At 39.5% G+C, this 17,773-nt stretch overlaps 1 protein-coding gene across 1 annotated transcript in view; it reads right to left on the reverse strand.

Moving 5' to 3' along the window:
* Nucleotides 1-746: 746 nt before the first annotated feature.
* ELOVL4 (ELOVL fatty acid elongase 4) overlaps nt 747-17,773 on the reverse strand; it is a 30,741-nt gene continuing 13,714 nt past the window's right edge. Inside the window, exons 2-6 of the mRNA XM_083831840.1 lie at nt 14,452-14,639; nt 11,332-11,412; nt 4,502-4,673; nt 2,649-2,776; nt 747-1,952 (exon numbers count right to left, since the gene is read on the reverse strand). Coding sequence (XP_083687966.1) covers nt 1,677-1,952; nt 2,649-2,776; nt 4,502-4,673; nt 11,332-11,412; nt 14,452-14,639 — 845 coding nt within the window. The 3' untranslated portion in view covers nt 747-1,676. The remainder of the gene's footprint in view (nt 1,953-2,648; nt 2,777-4,501; nt 4,674-11,331; nt 11,413-14,451; nt 14,640-17,773) is intronic.

Genomic DNA, 17,773 nt, shown 5'->3' on the forward strand with positions numbered 1-17,773 from the left:
GTGAATGGATATTTGAGATGCAAAATCTTAGATGTGCCACACACTTTAATCTCTATACCTAGAGCTCCACGTACATTCTTCCTGCAGTAATGGTATCACCTGCATCGAGCAATGAATGTTTCTGACCAGAGCTGGGAAGAACGCATTTCCACAGCAACAATGCAGCTCCTACAGCGATGAGCAAGGACCCAGAGCTCAGGACATGGTTTCTAATTCAACCTGTCTTTTACTCATTGCATCCTCAGCACCTCAAAACTTCTTAGATAGATCACATTTCCCTTTCATAAAACTCTTTTTATATTTTCTTCACAAAAGGAGTTAGTCCATTAACGTACCAAGTAAGATGAAAAGCTGTCTAGAAGAGGCTTCTACTTTGTGTAGCAGTTATGACTGAAAAATGATTAGCAGGATCACTTTGTCAATTAGGTTGAGAAGAGCCAAGAATATTTTGGAACTAGAGTTTCAGCAGCTCATCTCTGATATTCACATTAAAATGGTGGCCTATTAGCGATACTTTGTCTGCAAGTGTCTAAACAAATAGAGTATTGATGGGCATCAAGTAGTAGCAGCATTTTCAGCATTTTGTTTGCTGTCTTTTGTACTGTATTACTAAATTCTCTCTCCCCTGGTAAAGTGACTGTCCTCTTAGTATGACTAGCCATACACACTGCACTTCTAAACAGAATTACACGTTGTTTTCTCCCCACCAAATGTCATCTGACAATTTTCAGCATCAGCACTACAGGTTTAATGCAGGTCACAGACAACAAGCAACAGGCCTACTTTAATTGCTTGCTTCACACAATGTATTGTTTCATATTTATAAAATCTTAAAATGTCATCTTCACTTAGCCATACTAGAAATACCACTCCAAAATTTAAGTTTATTTAAGTTTACATTAAATTAGAATATTGATGATTTGACCAAAAAATACCTGAAAAAAAAGTCCCTTTTACTCCCACAGGAAATTAATTTTTCTGCTAAATTCTTAACAGATATGTATATTAGAGGACTCCATATTTCAGAAATCAGTTATTTAATGCTCAATATTCCTTTCAGCTGATGAAGAGGTAGGTATATTTCCACACAAGGAAAAAAAAAAAAAAAAACAACCAAAAAAACTGTAACAGACACTAAATTAAATCAAGTAATGTCTGAAAAAGTCAAACACTGTTCTGACAGCACATAAACATGATGTGTCTGAAGATACTTTCCAAGGAAGACAAGAAAAGTTGCACATTCTGATTAGATAATACATCATAATTTGAAATTTAATAATTTTCTGGAAAGAAAACACAAGTATCCAAATGCTACTTCCTCTCTCCCTCCCTCCCTCCCCCAAAGAAACGTGGGTGCCAACAAAACTGGTTGTGTCACTGATTGTTTTGACTTTTGGACTGCTAAACATGGAATTAACTGCAATTCTTCCTTACTTTCACCAACACCAGCAGTCTACAAGTTTACACAGAGACCATGTGTGTGATAATTACATAATTACAATAGAAATTCAACTTTAAGTTTTGTTCTTAAAACAATCTTCATAAATAATGAAAATATCTGTGTTCTAGCTCTTCAGTAACCTAAGGTTAATTGGTACAGATAGTGTTTTTTTCTTCCTTTTATAAACCAAACTGTAGGTTCCTCACTGCCAACAACGGTTAAGGCCTGGATCGAGTTACTCTCCTTTTGCTTTTCCCTTTTTCTGCTTTTTTCCATTTTCCACCACTGGATTATTTTCCGCTTTGCTTACTCCATTTGCAACAGCACCATTTGCTATTTTGCCATTCTTTACAGGTTCCTTGGGCAGCTTATATGTCCGATAGTAGAAGTTACCAAACAGGAAAATGAAGGTGACAGCATAGAAAATTACACCCCAGTGCATCCATTTAGGGAAAGGACAATCAATATAAATAGACAAGGCTGTGTGGCCAATAGTCACATGGAACTGCACCTGAAAGACAGAAAATACACAATCAAAAAGGGTTGGATGTATTTTGTGGGTCTGACTGCGCTGATGTATACCAGGGCGTTAAGTTATGAAAACTGATGAAGAGGGAGGTAGGGGGAAACTGTATTTGGCTGTCCTATCATGCATCCCCAGGTAGCCAGAGACGCTTTCAATTGCAACTGGATTTTCCTATATCAGGTTACTGCTGTACAACAAAGCAGATCTCAAGCTTGTCCTTTAAACTACGGTGGCAATTTCATGGGATTTAGAATAGGATAGCCAGATGTAGTATTACTGCCTGGTAACTGACCGCTTCCATATGTGGGTGTGGAGGAACGGAGTCAATGCCAGCCTAAGGTTGAACTGAAGTCATCTTTAGCACTTTTCCAATGCAATAATAATTTTTAATATGTCACTAAATAATAGTGTTCATTTTGTGAAAATAAAAATCTTTTAAAGCTTACACATGCCGCTGTGCAGTAATAAGAATTTAAGAACTTTTCCCACAACAATGGTTGTATAATTAGGCAATTATTTTAACTGCTTAATTTCACTTAAGAATATACTAATTTTAACTTGAGCTGCGAGTATCAGACAACTAAGAACTTTTGAAAAGGACAACATCTGTTCCAAAGCTCTGCAGAAAGAAATCGACTTAGAGACAATAATTTCTGAGGTAAATGGAGAAATTTCACTTACCAATTGCAATATGGTCAAGTATCGTTTCCACCACAGGTATTTCTGAAATTTAGGGCCACAGGCAGCTAATCCATAATACATGTACATAATGACATGAATAAATGCATTCATCTGAGCTCCAAAAAAAGCTGTCCAGAAACAGAAGGAAGATTTTCATGTAATTTTGCAAAAAGAAAAAATATCTGTTCTAGTATTTGTGTGATAGCAAACATTATAAAACATAGGGCATGTCCGGCTTCCATCCTTGAAATATTCAATTGTAGAGCATAGACCTGATAGCTGACATGTACTGACACAAACAGCTGTTCGTGCAATTAGTGTGTCACTACTTTCATGGAACTTCTTATGCAAAAGCTTTTCATAAGATTTTGTTGAACAGACATAAGTCACACGGATTACACATTAGTTATTGTAGTATAAATATGATGGCTTTGCTAAGGGAGTATTCAACAGTGTAAAGTATAAAGCAGTTTCAGGTTCTGAACTCAAATCTGTTAAGCTGTAATTAGATGTGTAAGGCTCACAACTCAGCAAGAAATCAAGAAACTCACGTGGCAGTCTGATTAAAGAGGCCAAAAAATAATACAAAACAGTATTTCACTTATGGTTGTAAGATGTTTAAGAGCATTGTAAAATGAGTTTGTCTAAATAGCTCATCTTTAGTTTCTTTATTTATGACTTACAATATCCAGCATTCTTAAACCAATGTATAGCACTTTTACCAGAATGATCGATGCTGGAAACAAAGGCATTTGCTTTCCTTCGCATTAAGATCTCTTTGCTCTCTGTCAAGATTAGCAGCCATTTAACAGGGATAAACTATATCATTTTAAGGTTTTCCTTTTACTACAGAGAGGCTGAAAAGGGTAGTGACGTATATAATGTTAGGAGAAGGTAGACATTAGCTGCTGAAATCATACAACTCAAGATTCCCATGTGGTAAATTATGTGTAGACTCTGATAGTTAATTTATAATAGATCTGCCTATGTAACCAATATGCTACCTGCTAGTACAAGATATCTATAGTAACTGAGAGCATAAAACCCACATACATTAAGTATCAGTGTGGTTTGACAAAAAAAGTTTGGTGTTTACTGTATGTTACTTTCAGTGCTGTAAGCCTACAAAACATGTTACAAACAGAACAGTTTTTTTGTTTTGTTTTTGTTTGTTTTGTTTGTTTTTGAGATAAACAGGGCAAAAGATACAATGCAGGAAAGGGAGGATGTAGCAAGAACAATGGAATAAAGTTCTTTGATGCTGGTCTTAAAAATGAAACAGGAAAAAATAGACTGAAATTGAATTATAGACTGGTGTCATTAATAAGTTTTAAAAGTTAATTGACAGATTTATTGGCTCATCTTCAAAGGAAGGTTTCAGAATTTATATATGCCTCTTTACACAAAAAAGAAAGCAAACCCCAAACTCAGATATAATGCCAAAATAATGTCTCTGTTATCATTACATTCGCACACAGATTGTTGCCCATAATTAGATTTTGCAGTTCTCTGTATCTGCAAAAGTTAAAGTTAAGCAAGACACATTCATCTGCTTCATACAGAACAAGGATAATTTTGAAGACAGAACTTCAGGCTTGCAATTGATGCCCATGAGGAAAAAAATGTTTTGCAATTCATTAGACTATGGGCCCTGGTATCTATTTTTTCCTCCCCCACATTTCTCACAAAGGAAGATTATACATGTTAAAGCCACTGCACTGCTTCAGTGCTATTTAAACAACCTTCTGTATGATAATGTTAAGTCTAACAAAACTTTTTTCCATTGATCCTAAACGGTTATAATAATTGTCCCTTACATTCACTCAAAAGGGTATGGGAGGAAGGGAACTCACCTTGTCCACCTGCAACCCACTTAATACCAATCCACCACAAAGTGAACATGGTGAAATGGTGATAGACATGAAGGAAACTAATTTGGTTAAACTTCTTCCTCAGGATAAAGAATACTGTATCCAAGTATTCAATTCCTTTGGAGACATAATACCACCATAAAGCAGCAGCTATCTGTAATTAAAGAAGAAAAAAAGGTTTTAGTGATTCCAATTTGAATGGAATAAAATTATCTCTATCCAGCTGCTGCAAGAGAAGAACATCTCTTCCTTCCCCAGCTCCTGGTAAATGTTGAGGTGGAGTCAAACATCTGATGGTATTAGAGTAACAACTAAAACAATACTTCATTCATCTACTCTGAATGTAGTGGAAGTAGTATTCTGAGTATACTGCTCACAAATCACTGCTATAAAAGAGAGTTAACAGAACTAAAAGCTTTATTATCTCTGAACAGTTTACTCATTAAACATAAGGAATGTGTGTCTTCATTCTGTATCTCAGCTTTGCGGCAGCAGACTACCACAGGGCTTCCCATACTAATGAAGCAACGCTTTGATGTGGTCAGAACAATGAGGCAGAAACGTTGCCATAAAATGAAAATGCAAAGGCTGAAACTTTACATAAGATTCTTTCACTATCACAGGCATATTGGTATGAAGATAACAAATCAGACTATAAGCTAGGTAAGGTAAAGATTTCACATCTGTTAGGGCAGTATTCAGCCTGGAGAAGAGAAGGCTCCACGGAGACCTCATTGCGGCCTTTCGGTACTTAATGGATGCCTGCAGGAAAGATGGGGAGGAACGCAGTCAGGGAGTGTAGTAACAGGACAACAGGTAACGGATTTAAGCTAAAAGAGGGTAGGTTTAGATTAGATATAAGGAGGACATTTTTTACTCAGAGGGTGGCGAGGCACTGGCACAGGCTGCCCAGAGAAGCTGTGGATGCCCCATCCCTGGAGGTGCTCAAGGCCAGGCTGGATGGGGCTTTGGGCAACCTGGTCTGGTGAGAGGTGTCCCTGCCCATGGCAGGGGGGTTGGGACTGAATGGTCTGTAAGGTCCCTTCCAACCCAAACCATTCTGTGATTCCACGAATATTCTCTGCAGCTTCTTCCAGTCTACCCAGTCACCCTCTCTGGAAACCAGCACTACCCCAGTGGCTATGCTCCATTCAGGGAACAGAAGAAGTGAGCTCAAGGGAGCCACACAAGCTGCAGATATAACCCACCTATCCAACAAAGCAGTGCTACACACCCAAGCATTTTTTCCCTAATCCACCAATTACAGTAGATCTTGCCCAAGATGCAACGTGAACAAGGCTTCCTGCTGAAACCAGAATATTGCTGTACCAGGTTAAGCCCAGAAGCTCTGTGCAGTAATTTGCTAATACTGTGCTACGGGGATAGGTTGTTAGTGGGGATTCCCTTCCAGATCCCAAAGCACAGCAATGAATGTAGTTGCTGGCATTGTAAGTCAACTAGCTTGTTATGCAGGGTGGGACCAGGACATATCCCAGATGGTGACTCACATGTAGAATAAATAACAATAAAAGGCAGGGGGAATGAAAACAGCACCACCAGCAAGGAAAGCAGGCAATGTCACACCACATGCCTGTTTGTAAGTTGTTCACTTCATCTTTTCAGACTCATCTGAAGGCAAATCAGACTTTCTTACCTTAACATTATGTGAAGTAACTCTACCACCCCCATGGTCCCCAGGGAAGACAGAAGAGAAAAATTAAGAGAGCAGCAGCTTCCCTTCCCAAATATACACGTTCTGTGAGATTTATGAGTATGGGTGAGCGAGAGAAAGGGGGATCAGGAGGCCAAGCAGTACAGAGCAATGCTACAGCCCTGCACGGAGTTTTCCTCCATATCTCCAAAATAGCTAGAAAGGAACATGTCTCTCCTCAAAGTAAGCTTGTCACAGCCATAATTGGAGTGGCAGAAGTTTTAAAAAGCGATTACAGTAGAAGAAAACAACAACAACAAAAACCAACAGCAGCACAGGAGCACAAGAGTGCCGCAGCTCTGCATTGCAGACTCTGCGGTTTCCCAAAGGGACTGCACAGCTTACTGATGCCAAACCGCAGACTTCTGTATACCCATTACTCAGTACCCTTCTCCCTCGACAGACATAACATAGCCTACTTCAGGTCTCAGGGAGAAGACGCAAATGTTGTCAGTTTTATATAAAAAAAAAAGATATTGAGTATCTGCCAAAGTTGGAGAGGTGCTTGATGAAAGAGAAGGGACCCCCACAGACCTCGGAGTTCCCAGCCACGCAGCGCAAGCTGCAGGAGCTCAGTACATAAGTTACCCAATATCCAGTGCAGTTCTGCTCCTGGGAGAGGGAGCCCTGTGTGTAACGCCCACACCAAGGCTTCGTCTCACACCCATGGATTAGCATAACAGTTCGGCATCTTTCACAGATCTTTGCTAAAGCTGCATCTTTTAAATAAATTAAGATAAGCATCTCTTCATCTCATCAGTTGACAGTAGACACTTTGGACTGTGTCCATAAAATGACAAGCCAGGTACAACACTCAGGTTCTTTGGAGGCCCTGCCTGGCGAGAAACTTGCAAAGAATCAATAGGTCAGTTACAAGCAAACTGCCAGAAAAGCTCTAACCAAGCTGCTGTGTATTTTGTTAAAGGAACAGTGGAATAATAAGCCGTACTTGCAAATTTACAGTATGACAGAGCAAAACGTAAGTGGAGAAAAATCCAACAGAACACTTAGATTTTATGCCCAGGATGCTACAGGTTCACTATACGCTTCTGGGAAGTCATTCAATGCACTTTATTCCTCCTCTTTTGAGTTCTGCCTGCCTTGCAGAAAAAAACAATTAGAGCCCAGGGATCAAGATCAACTGAACTTTTGATCAAAATGCTTCCTGTCACTTAAGAATAAAAATAGCCTCCATTTTCTTTTTTTTCCTCTTTCAGGATTATACCTGCCAATTTGTGTTTATATAGATCTTTTGCCTAAAAGCTCTTTTGCCTTCCTCCTTCCTATCATGAAGTTTTACTATCATTTATTCTCACGACTGACGGACTTCAGGTACTGAACTATCTCAGAGCTCCCAATGACTTATGCAGGCATTCTGATCATTAACTTACAGATGCAGAAAAAAATTGAAGCAGGTATTACCTCCTTTGCCCCAAGCCATTTATGCAATCAGCGATGGGGGTAAAAAGAAAGCAGAACAATACACAAACTTCTCCATTAAAGCATCAGAAGTTACGACCTAACCTGTGGTCTTTCGTTGGACACAGCATGAAAGAAAGATGCAGCTTAAAAGAAAATATGCATTAAAACAGGTGAATTCCTGAAATGAATAATTCTAGTCATGACCATACAATTTCTGGCAGTTTTCATGTCCATCAGCCTAAGTCTGTTAAAACACCAGATGGCACAGAAAGATTACATTACAGCCTAGGATTAAGGGGGTCAAAAAGAGGTCCAATCCCATGACCTCTGCCTGCTGCAGGCTTTTTAAACAGAGGGCTGTTTTAACACGGGGCTCTGTTCCTGCACCCTCCTTCCTCACTTGAGGTTGGAGATGGTTATCCATTAAGGAGTTTGAAGAGACAGGTGCTTTTCAGCAGTTAACAATAACATGAAAAGTTGGGGGTTTTGTTTGCTTCTTAAGAGAACTCACTTTCCCCCCATCCCACTTCACTTATAGAATTTTGTTTATAGGACAACAAGGTTTATTTTATTAATTCAAGTTCCCTTTTCATAGAAATTTTTTATTTTCATAGTAAATTGATATTATTTCATCTGAGGAAACCATTCAAGCTATGGACATACATACAAACAATGCGAGTAAAAGCAGAGCATAATTACAACCACAGCTCAGCTTCGCAATTACAACTGGTACACTTAAAGCTAGGAAGGACTTCACCCCAACTCCTAATTCTCAGCTCTCCAGAAATGCTAATAAAATAGATGAACCTTGTTCCGGGAAACCAGAACACACAAACATAAGCAGATGTGAAAGTGACTATTTACGGATGATAACACGTCTTAATTTAGACAAAGGTGGGAAAGTGTTCACCCTAAATACTGGAGCTTCCAAAGGAGCACTCCGGAGCACGGATTTAAACCTCACCTCTGCACCTATATTATTTTGGCTCTCTAACTATAAACTTAAAACTTCCTCCAAGATGCAGCTCCAGTTCCTTCAAAATCCCTTGTTGGGGATTTTTCCCCGTTTTTCTTTCTTCTCTAGTATGAACAATTATTTTTTTAAAATAACCAATTACAGAACGAACTCCCCAACTTCCTGTCAGCAGCCAGTAAGGCTACCTACTACACCCAGAAGGTAAACAAATTTGAAAGGAGTAAGGTCTTTTTGCAATTGCAGAATCTAATTTTTACCACTTGCTTGCTCCAGTTGTCCATTGCCTATTGTAAGGGAAACCTTGATGGGATTAACAGGTGTAGGTAGGTTTAAAACACTAAGTAAGGGGACGAACTTCTTCACACTGTATTTATTAACTGTCAGTGAATACCAGAAGCTTGACAAAGAAAACATACAGACGAATTCATGGATGGATATCCCCTTTAGAACCAGCACAACAAGTAGACCGTCTCCGACTCAAGAGATCTGTGAGCTGCAGATTGCTGGTGTTGCACTATACAAGGGAAGTGCCACCACATGCCTGGTCTTATACTGCTCCCTTGAAATCATTTGGCTAAGGCCCTGAGACAAGATCTAGGTTGGAGAGGAAAGACTTGCTGCCACCCAGGATAGCTAAGCCTTTGCTTTGTGACTGTTTACCAGGTCTTCGTACTGCCTTCAGGAAAAGAGGATGGTTTCTTGCCCCTCATTTTGAGCAGGACCTTAGGTCAAATGTGGCCGCTACATAACAACTTTGTAGTGGCAGTTTCTGCATAACAGGAAAAGATACGAATGGAAGTTTTGCCAGAACTTCTAAATTTCCATTCAGATCACCATATACAGTTAGTTTTTGCAATTTTCAGTATTTGCTCCAGCTTTCCAACCCCTGCAATGGAGTCATATATGAAGCTGCTGCTCTCCAGACCGTTTTCTACAATGTTTTCTGGGCTCAGTACTGTTTACAATTTCCTTTATCTGACTAATACAAGGCTCATTTACTCACTTTCTACCAAATAAAGTGACTGCATCTGTAACTAAGTCCGTTATTGCAGCATTCCCCTTCTGAGAAACCCTGGTTTCTAAATACTAGACATTTAGTATCTGTATCTATTAAAAGAGTATTCAGGGATGTGATACAAGGTTTATCAATTGTAAACTTGAAACTGCAGTAAGTTGCCCACACTTTGATATTTTAAAATTACTTTTGCAGGTTTATATTAAGAAAAAAACATTGCAAAAGGTATCTTGATTTTTTGTTTGCTGACAACGTATGACAAGCAACACGACCATACCGTCTAAACGCAAAGCATGATACACTGTAAAGCAGGCCAAAAACTTATCCTAGACTCCTCAAAGTACACTTGTAGTACTCCTATTTTCCTGAAGTGAGAATTTACTCAGAGCTACCAGATAATAATTATCAAGATATGGGTCTTGACTGACAACGTACTAAACAGTTACTGCAACACTTGAAAGAACTCAATTTTCCGTGCTTTCCCAACTCTATCAGTTGCAAATTGAATGTTACAAGTCAGAACTTTAGAAATAAAGATTATTCAGATCCATAAGTTTCCAAAATCTTAAAAAGCTGGGAAGCACAAAGAACATATATTGATAGAGCAACCTATCTTTTCCAGAAAAAAAAAATACAAAAGCCCCATAACCTATGAAGCAGTTGTTATACTTTTATAATTTTTGTTTAAAAAAAAAATCATTAACAGAAGTATTCTAGTGAATGATACAGTAGGTGCACCGTATTGGCAAAGAAGAAAGACAGGTGACTACCGCTGGGTAAATAAAAAAAAAATCTACAGAGCTGTTCTGCAATATCAGCCATCATACAGAAGTTGTAAAAATCAAACCTGCTCTTCTCACTACCAGCCCTGACACTTGCACAGGCTTTTGAGTACCTGTGAACAGCCCCCTTATTGAGAAGTATTTTTAAAAAACGCGTTATAAACATTTGATGTATTTAGACCATAACATGCTTTCGTTGCATTTTCAGGAACGTGTCCTAATCTGTCGAGGATGAAACTTGCAAGGACAGCTGCAAGATTCTCAAGTGTCAGCTCTGCCGGAAGATAAGGTTTAGCACATGAGCTAGTCAACAGCATTACAGAAGTTAACAAGCATCTGCACTTTGATTTTAACTTGAATGCTTTCCAAAAAACACACATTTGAAATCCAAGCTTCTGCAATGAAGTATACTGATAATACATTTGCCAGAAGTCAGCAAGAGTTCATGAAGCCAAACGGGTAAAGGATACAAGAAGTTGCCTTACCAGTATGAGTGAAGTGCAACTTCAGTACCTGCTGACAAATCTTGCTCGCTTTGATCTAGAACTACACCTTTACTGCGGTTACCCTGTATCATAAACTGCAGCATAGGCTTGCAACCTAAGTATGTGTATAAAGCTTATCCTGTAACATACAACCATGGATGAAGTCAAGGATGGTATCTTCAAGACTATCCTCATTTGTAGCAGTCAAATGAAAGTTAATGCAGATACGCTGATGCGTTGTGATTAACTCTGCTATGTGCAAAGCAGTCAAGCCTGAAGCGGTCTGAGAGAATATAACGGGATACTGCCATGGCAGACAGCACAGCTTTGGGAACACCGTTTTCAGACAAGACTTTAAACATCATGTAGTGTCACATATTACATCCACCCACACACAAATACAAAAAAAAAAAATACTCACCCTAACTTCATATACATTATCTGAATAATCCACAGTCTGGCAGACATAGCTGTATCCTCGAGCTCTTGATGACAAAAACAGCTGAAAATATTAAAGTTACACATGAGGAGAAAGGTACTATATGAACCATGTTCAAAGCAGTTATCAGCAAGTTTCTTGTTACTTCAAACTTACCTGAACAGAAATACTTAAGTGTCCTTATTAGTCCTGAGAATACTATTGAAGAAAGCCAATATTTAGTTTTATCAACCTGTTAACACAGTGCCTGTTTTCTTGTATAGTAAAAAGAGTACCCATTTTTCCTTGCATACCTTTGACCAGATAATTAGAGCCCTGTACGAATTAGTAAGATTTCCAACATGACCTTAAGCTATTCAAACATGAAGCTTCCCTTAGAGGGCTCTAGATTCAGAGGAAGAAAATACCTAATTGCTTTCACTATGAATGATAGAGATGCAAAAGCCACAATGGATTAGAGTAGAAAGAACTCTCCAATAGACAGGGATTAGATAATTTGGATCTACCATTCTTAGAACAATGTATCTATCAAAATCCAGAAAGGAAAAAAATAAAATCAGAAAAGCTGAACAAATGACGCTGAGCACCCATAAAACATACTGAGAGACACTGCATGAAGAGAAGAGCCCCAGTTTGTGCCAACAGGAATGGCCTAAAGCACACCACGTGCTCCTGTAGGGACGCTCAAAACAAGGCGTGGTGCAAAAACAGGAGAAGATAAACTTGACATTTAAGCAAGCTCCCATTGGAAAAAAGAATGCATGCCTACAGCCGTACAAGGTTCAAATAAGACTTTTGATCTTGACGTTCATAAATGTTATGATCCAAGATTGTTTAAAGCTAGGTAACCCACTCTGTTAAGGATCAAAAAGATAGCAGCGGAGCAGGCATAACTCGAAAATTGGGAAGTAAAAGTAAAGAAGGGTGACACAAGACTTCCAAAATAAACATGGGCAGCCACTGACTATTCTTATCCCTAACCTGACTTCCATCTCATTTAGACTGAACTTGAAACTAACACAGAAACTAATAAGTTTCTACTTCAGTCTACTGGGTAATTTCACCAAGGATTTTGCTTGGCAAAGACAATAAATTGACTTCAGGCTGAAGCTACTCCTTCAAAATGAAGAAATACAAGATTTTGTGGTAAAACAGAAGCTATATGCATCTGGGACTTCTGCATGTACTGAGATAAATTTGTTCCTAATCTGAAGTTGAGTCCAATATGTGAGAGTCTTGGATTAAACAACCTGGCAGTGCTTTGTGCAGTTTTTTGTTGTTGTTTTTTAAATTTTAATGCATGTTATCGAAGATGACCAATGCAGTTTGCAATCAGGATGAATATTTAAATATCATTTAAATTTAAAACAAGACCTATGGATCTTATCAAAAGCATTTCAAGTCCAAATTCTGTTCTCAGCAATACCTGGAAACTCTAGCCACGCACAAAAACCAAAGTGTATCATTTTACTCATACCAACCATGTTACTCATGGGAATTACAACAGTGGCACACGGGTACTGTAAACCTCATACAGACTGAAGTAGAATTTCCTTGGCTTAAAGACAACAATTGAACAGTTTCATCAGTCTCGAGAAGAGACGGAGACAAGTCACTTTCTATTACAAGTGTCATATCAATAGCCTGGTTCAAAATCCACTGGATAGGATACCAGAAAATTAGAACCTGTCTGTACCTAAAATTAAGAGCTTTCAGACTATCAGCAGCAAACACATTCAAACACACATTCATTTTATATTTTTTTTTTTATGAGAACTCAGTAGTTTGGAAATGCTATGCAAATGCATGTATTATCTGACATGCAACAGAGGTATGAACACAAACTGACCCCAAGCCTGGTGTAATTCAGCTTATGGATAATGCATACTGATTTAAATTAAAAAAAAAAAAAAGTGAAAGAGACAGAAATAGCAAAACCAGCACAGAACTCATTTCAGAGTTTCCATTTTAATCTGCCAAGATTATATCCATTTCCACAATTATCCTTGGGTGTAGGCATTGAATTGTTTTATCTGTAGCATTTTATTACTTAGCTGATTAGCACAAGGAGACAACTTAGAGAAAATGATGATTAAGGTGTGGTGGCTAGGATGAGTTTTACTGAACCGTGTCTTAAAAACAGCGTGAAACCAGTTAATGATTTTATTACAGCTCTGGGAAGGGTCAATATACAGAAGATTGCCACTTCCCTGGCAAAATACAGGACCACCCAGAAAAGAGTTTTGCCATGCTGTAATTTAAACTGCGTTATCTGTTTGCTTACTCCTGGAAACGGATCTTGCAAATTCATGATCTGAGGCCTTCAAGGAAGAAGACCTTCAACCCATGTGAGCAAAGTCACAGTAACATAAACTACTCCTTATGATGAGCTACATTCTGAACAACTATCCTGGAATAATGATTTCTAAACTGTTAAGTAATCCCACTTAGCTTCTGCTGAAGAGAAGTTTCCACTGCATTGTTACTAACCACTTCTTCTGTACAGACAATCTAACAAAGAAGAAATGCAGCAACACTGAACTTTATTAGAAGTAACATTCAGAACTCTGCAAACAAAATGCTAGAAAACTCAATACTTTTATTTTTAAATAAAGATACAATTCATTTTATTTTTATTCTAAAAATCTAACTTACAAACAAGATACTTTTCTTCAATACAATATACATCTGGGTTTTTAAAAGCGATCAACACATTCAAGAAACTAACAGAGAGCGTGACTTTTATTATAAGTCTGACACCTTTTAAGATCATTAAAAAGAACAGACAAAAAAACAGTTATAAATGTCAAATCCCTATGGATTTCAGGGAGTCTCTCTAGTACTTACACTAATATAAAACTAAAAAATACTATCCTGGACTAGACAGTGCGCAAGTTTTTTTACATACACCCATCCAGTACATTTATTCACAAACACATTGTGCCCAACTACAGAAATATTCATGTCAGAGGCAAATAAAGTGTCAAAAATCTGGGCCAAATCTTCAACAGACACCATAAACACACAAGATTATTTTCCTCTTGCAATCTACAGACACTCAGACTGTAATAGGAATTCCCTCCTGTGAGAGTGCATACACACCTCTTTGAAAATGAAGAAGTTGAGTAGAACCATTCCAAAGTTGTAAACAACCAACAGGAAACGTAACTGGAAGGGCTCTCTTGTCTTCATCCATTTGGGGCCCAGCCAAACAGTGAGGAGATAAATAGTGCTTATAGTCAGTGTTGGAAATGGAGACTGCATCAAGGGCCAATCATCAACACGCTTGTCTGGGGAGGGTGAAGCAAACAGAAGGAGTCAAAAGCCTGAACAAAATAAATTTCATCATCATTTTAGGCATTGCATTTGTTAAATATTCTTTTCTCCTAGAATAGCTGCATCAGCTATTCATATCAGCTACATAACAAAAACACAACATGCTCATTCTTTCTGAGAAGGTCAGAGAAAAATAATTTAAAAGAAAAAATAATCACATTACCTCACAGAGAGATTCACTATGTCAAGCAAGTTCTACAATCCAAAACAATAAAAAAAACTGAATCAAGTGAGCCCAAACCCAGCTCAACCCAGTCATACCCCCAAAAACAATTTTGCTTGCAATGGTCAGAGACTGCAGCAGCAACATAACCAAGTATTCAACACCACTGCAAACGGAAGAAACATAGATTTGGCTAAATACTGATAAAATTAAAAGCTTTTGTTAATTTAAAATTAGGCATTAAAAAGTCTTCAATAGTTTTATGCAGGCTGTATGATGCCAAATACCTTTGCTATTTGATGCATGTCAGTCTGATGTGTTTCAGACAAAACAGTAGCAATGTTACTGAAGAACTACAAGATAAAACAGTTCAGAGGGATGCTTCCAGTTATCCTAAGCTACTATACTTGAGACATAGGTCTTTTTTTTTTTTTTTTAAACAGTCTTCTCAAGTCACTCATTGGATCTAGAGTTACATGTACTCTAGAGCCCAAAATTTGCTATATTAGGTCCTGGATCTATAACCAGAAAGCACTCCTAGCCTGAGCAACCAGAGACGTATAGAGTTAGAAGATGGCTCTGCTACAGTGGAAGGCTGGAAAAGACTGTAGTGATGTCTTCTAACTCAGTGTTTCATTCTGCCCATGGTATGAAGGCTTTACCTATTGCTATAACTAGAGATTAAAGCAACTATTCCGTAACTAGCAAGCCTGCAGACCCCAAGGTCAGTGCAGGAGGAGGGCAGGAGGTGCTCCAGGCAGGCAGCAGCAGTTCCCCTGCGGCCTGTGGAGAGGCCCCTGGTGGAGCAGGCTGTCCCCCTGCAGCCCACGGGTCCCACACGGAGCAGATCTCCACGCTGCAGCCCGTGGAGGAGCCCCCGGTGGAGCAGGTGGATGTGGCCTGGAGGAGGCTGCGGCCCATGGAGAGCCCCCGCAGGAGCAGGCCCCGGGCCGGAGCTGCAGCCCGTGGAGAGGAGCCCACGCAGGAGCAGGGGTCTGGGGGGAGCTGCCGCCCGTGGGGGACCCGTGCTGGAGCAGTTTGCTCCTGGGGGATGGACCCCGTGGTACGGAGCCGTGTGGGAGCAGTTCTTGAGGAGCTGCTGCCTGTGGGCAGCCCCCGCAGGCTCAGTTCGGGCAGGACGGCATCCCGTGGGAGGGACCCCGCGTGGAGCAGGGGCATGAGGTAAGCCGTGAGGTAAGCACAGAACAGCACTGCCATTCCTCCTTCCCTACCTTTTTCTCATTGCCCTGGTTGCTGTTAAGATTGTGAATTAGAACCTTATTTTAGGTGCAGATTTCATGAGACCTCCTGTATTTCTAATAAATCTCACATACTGTGTTCTACAGAAAGACAGCATGCGTGACACTGACTCATCTTGCTTCCTCTTGATTTTACAATACTTAACCTGCAAACAAGATGCCATCAGGCCTAAAAAGAAGTGGAAAAGAAATAAAAAACAGTCTAGCTGCTTCTATTATGACTTAACAGCAGAAGCAAAAAAAACAAGAGAGAGGCAGTGTCCTCTTCATGTGTGGAAACGCAGGCAGTGAAACAGAACTGAAGGAAATGAGAAGAGTCACCTTTTACTCTTCAACAAGTCCCTGAGACTGATACTTCCATCACAATATAACGTACTGTGCATAAAACATGAGAACTGCCGTACAGCATAGCACCGAGTATTGAGACACAGAAGAGCTGTCCCATTTTCCAGACCTCACGGAATACTACTTACAGAAATTGAAATCGCACTGCTGCACTGCAATTAGTACACAGCCCTCTCCCTTATGCTTTAGTTTCCACTTGCTCGTCCAATCGCTCAACAAATCCGAACTTAAAAATAACAGGTAACACCACTTAAAAGACAAAAGCAAAGGAAGAGATCCTTGTCTTCCACTCGGTGTAAAACAGTGGGCAGAAATTCATCTCTGCCGAGCAAGAACAAAGGCGTCACTTCTTAATTAAGAGGCAGCTCTGGGAAAAGCCAAGGTATGACATGCTTTAATCAAACCTGCATCTCATTTCAGACACTGCAGTGCACAAAGTGTTAAGGGCAAGGAAAGCAACAGGCCCGGTTGCTTTCCTGGCCTCTTTGCACTGCATAAGCAATATAAAAAGGTAGGGACACATCCATGAACCTGGCTTCTGTTTTCTAGCCAGGTGCTGCGTGGGATCCTAAGTGGCTACTAAAGCAACAATACTACAGACGTGAAACTGGAAGGAGATTTAAATTCTACCCAGGAGATGAACACTACCACCCACCGCTGAAAACAGGAAAGCGTGACCTGTTTCAGATGTCTTTGTATGTCAGGAGACAAAGATTTCACTTATAGGTGAAAGGACAGAGAAAGGAACAATTTTTATTTATTTATTTATTTAAATGAAATCTCTCTTGCAAGTGGGCTTCTTCTGGTGCTTCATCAAAACTGTCAACAGTTATTTCACCTATTTTCCTGGAGAATGCCAGAAGAAATATTTAATTCTCTCTCAACATCAGAACAGCTGGCGCTGCACTTCTGTACCTGTATCACAGTTTCAGCCTGTTCCCTTCCCTCCGCACAGGGTTTCTGGCCCATGACCCACTACCAATCAGACACTAGCCTTCTCAACGTATCTGCACGAAAAGCACAGCTTACTGATACAGACTGCACACCTCACTGCCCAGAGAATCCACATGACTGGCATTTTGGTGACTATAATAACTAATAAGGATAATTATAACACTTTGAACGTAAAACACCTGTATGACTACCGTAGGCTTGAGCATTCCCTCGGAATTCGGTTCTGGAGTGTAACCTGATCAATCAAAACAGAAGCATCACATTTATTTTAAGGGCATTTAGGGCAACCCTGTATCTGATTACCTTTCACTAATAATGTGAAATCAGAAAACATGGAAGTATTCATCCCAGAGGCTGCTAGATTTGG

This window comes from Anser anser (genome assembly GCF_964211835.1).
Source record: "Anser anser genome assembly, chromosome: 3".
NCBI classification, from domain to species: Eukaryota; Metazoa; Chordata; class Aves; order Anseriformes; family Anatidae; genus Anser; species Anser anser.